Below are 3240 nucleotides of genomic sequence, written 5' to 3'. Positions count from 1 at the left end.
TATAGTCTGGACTATAGAATCGTTTATAGTCTGGACTATAGAATCGTCTATAGTCTGGACTATAGAATAGTCTATAGTCTGGACTATAGAATTGTCCTTTTTCCTTTCCATTGCTACTATTCTTTATACATATTTCATTCACTTCGCATAACTGAGCCAGGCCCGCAAGCAGCAATATTGTTTTTTTGTTGGGTTTGGTAAAATATAAATTTTGCTGTTGTTGTTAAAGAAATTAAAATATTGCTGTGCATTTGAAACCGGTTACGAAACATTGTGTTGTTGCTGTGTTCAAAAGCAAGAAAAAAACGCATAATTTCTATAAAGCAACAAAGATAGCAACAAACATAAATATCAGCAAAAGCAACAGCAACAGCAACAAGAAAACTTAAATAACTTCACACACTCAAATGCTGCGCTGAAAAAAAACCAAGAAAATAACACGAATGTTGATTATTTTGTTGCTATTGCTGCATTTTTTTTAAGTTATTACAATGATTGTTGTGTTTGTTGTTGCTTCGTTTCGCCGGAAATAAAAGCTGACGTTGCCACTAGTATACTGATGTTGTTGTTGTTAGTTACTGCACGAAATGCATTTTAAGCTTGTTGACCTAATACTTTATAATTTGTTGTTGTTATTATTGTTGTTGTTGCTGCTGTTTTAAGTTTTTTTTTTAATTTAAAATTTTTAAGAATAAAGAAAATTTAAAAAAATAATGAATTTTATTTGATTAAAGAAATGAATTCAAATGAAGATTGATGGTAAAGGAAATGAACTTTGACATCAGTAATAAGACCTTTATAAGATTCTTTTAAACTTAGGCCTCTTGAGAACAAATTGAAATTTAAAAAAAAATTTTATATTTTTTGAAAAAAATTTTAAATAAATTTTTTTTTCTTTTTTTTCTACATTTCAGATAAAAAACGGGCAAAATCTTGACTACAAAGTTCCATGAAAACTAAATAAATAACAAAATATACAAATACAAATTAATTAAAGAAAATTTAAAAAAAAGAAAGATAATTAACAAAAAAAATTTCAAAAATATTTTAAGAGAAAAATGTGAAAATTAAAGAAAATTTAGTAAAAAATATTTTAAAAATTTCTTAAAAGAGAAGTAAAAAGTGCTCAAAGTTTTACCAAGGAAAAAAGTGCTAAAAACTAAAAAATAAAATTATTTTTTATATAAAAATGTTTTACAAAACAAATTTAACAAAAAAATAAAAAAAAAAATATATATACATATTTTCTCTAAAACCACCAGTTCCCCGCCCTTCAAATAAAAATGAGCTCTTCCCTGGAAATAAATAAAGAAACTAAAGAGTCTTTAGACAATGCAGGACTCTCATTATTTGATCAATTGAAAAATAGTAAAGATCATAACAGTGTCAATAAGGTGGCCACTTTAAAAACAACTAAAATCTTAGAAGAGAAACCAAAGAATGAAATAATAGACAAAACAGAAGATAATTTTAATAAAATACCTATAACAGCATCATCATCACCATCATCATTAGCATCGGCTGTAGAAAAGCCTGAATTTTATCCACCTTCTTTGCCCGCCAGCCAGAGTTTATCCTCATCACTAACAGCATCTTGTAATCTTGGCATTGTTGCGTCTAATAAACGTAATAGCAATCAAACAAATTTATTTACTTCCCGGGATATTCAAACATTATCTCAATCCCTTAAAAGATCTCAACAAAATGCAACCAAAAAGTCTGCTTTGTCGTCTTCATCGAAAGTTTTAGGAAATTTATTGTCTTCAACATCATCATCGTCGTCTTTATCTTCATTAGAGGCGGGAGTTGCAGCAGCTGCTCTTTTAAAATCTGCTTGTTTAGCGGGAGATCAAACGCATCTCCATCATAATCACCATCATCATCATCATCACCACAATCATCAGCATCATCTTCAACAACAACATAATAAAAAGAAACGTTGCACCGATCGTTATGATTCATCAGAATCTTCTGACAGGTAAGTTTAACTTTCAGTTTTTTATTTATATTCTAGAGTTTAAGTCTGAGCCGTTATTGAGCGAATTTGCAAAGAGAAAGATTAATGAAAGGAAATACAAAAAAAGAATGTAGAGAATCTACCGATTGCCTACTGTTCGGTCTTAGTTATAGTTTTGTACTAGTTCTCGTTCAGTTATAGATCAGTTCTCGTTCAATTCTAGTTCAGTTATTTCTAGTTAAATTCTAGTTGAGTTGTAGTTCAGTTTTAGTGCAGTTCTAGTTCGGTTGTAGTTCGGTTCTAGTTCAGTTCTAGTTCAGTTCTAATTCAGTACTAGATCAGTTCTAGTTGAGTCCTAGCTGAGTTCCAGTTCAGTTCTAGTTCAGTTGTAGTTCGGTTGTAGTTCGCATGTAGTTCAGTTCTAGTTCAGTTGTAGTTCGGTTGTAGTTCAGTTCTAGTTCAGTTGTAGTTCAGTTCTAGTTCAGTTGTAGTTCAGTTGTAGTTCAGTTCAAGTTCAGTTTTAGTTCAGTTGTAGTTCAGTTGTAATTCAGTTGTAGTTCAGTTCTTGTTCAGTTCTAGTTCAGTTATAGTTATAGTTCTAGTTCAGTTCCAGTTCAGTTGTAGTTCAGTTCTAGTTCAGTTCTAGTTCAGTTCTAGTTCAGTTCTAGTTCAGTTCTAGTTCAGTTCTAGTTCAGTTCTAGTTCAGTTCTAGTTCAGTTCTAATTCAGTACTAGTTCAGTTCTAGTTCAGTTCTAGTTCAGTTCTAGTTCAGTTCTAGTTCAGTTCTAGTTCAGTTCTAGTTCAGTTCTAGTTCAGTTCTAGTTCAGTTCTAGTTCAGTTCTAGTTCAGTTCTAGTTCAGTTCTAGTTCAGTTCTATTTCAGTTCTAGTTCAGTTCTAGTTCATTTCTAGTTCAGTTCTAGTTCAGTTCTAGTTCATTTCTAGTTCAGTTCTAGTTCAGTTCTAGTTCAGTTCTAGTTCAGTTCTAGTTCAGTTCTAGTTCAGTTCGAGTTCATATATAGTTCAGTATTAGTTCAGTTCTAGTTCAGTTCTAGTTCAGTTCTAGTTCAGTTCTAGTTCAGTTCTAGTTCTGTTCTAGTTCTGTTGTAGTTCTGTTTTAGTTCTGATACAGTTCTGTTCGAGTTCTGTTTTAGTTCTGTTCTAGTTCTGTTCTAGCTCTGTTCTAGCTCTGTTCTAGTTCTGTTCTAGTTCTGTTCTTGTTCTGTTCTAGTTCTGTTCTAGTTCTGTTCTAGTTCTGTTCTAGTTCTGTTCTAGTTCTGTTCTA

At 31.3% G+C, this 3240-nt stretch overlaps 1 protein-coding gene across 2 annotated transcripts in view; it reads left to right on the top strand.

Annotated features, from left to right (window-relative positions):
- The first annotated feature begins 756 nt into the window (after nt 1-756).
- The window catches only part of LOC111690744 (zinc finger protein jing), a 142506-nt gene continuing 140022 nt past the window's right edge, over nt 757-3240 (top strand). The window contains exon 1 of one of the 2 annotated variants that reach the window (XM_046955186.1): nt 757-1978. In XM_046955186.1, coding sequence (XP_046811142.1) covers nt 1284-1978 — 695 coding nt within the window. In that variant the 5' untranslated portion in view covers nt 757-1283. The remainder of the gene's footprint in view (nt 1979-3240) is intronic. The other variant, XM_046955187.1, reaches the window with a different exon arrangement.

This window comes from Lucilia cuprina, chromosome 6 (genome assembly GCF_022045245.1).
Source record: "Lucilia cuprina isolate Lc7/37 chromosome 6, ASM2204524v1, whole genome shotgun sequence".
Classification (NCBI taxonomy): Eukaryota; Metazoa; Arthropoda; class Insecta; order Diptera; family Calliphoridae; genus Lucilia; species Lucilia cuprina.
The sequence above is the reverse complement of the archived record's forward strand: the minus strand, read 5'-3'. Positions and strand labels throughout refer to the sequence as shown.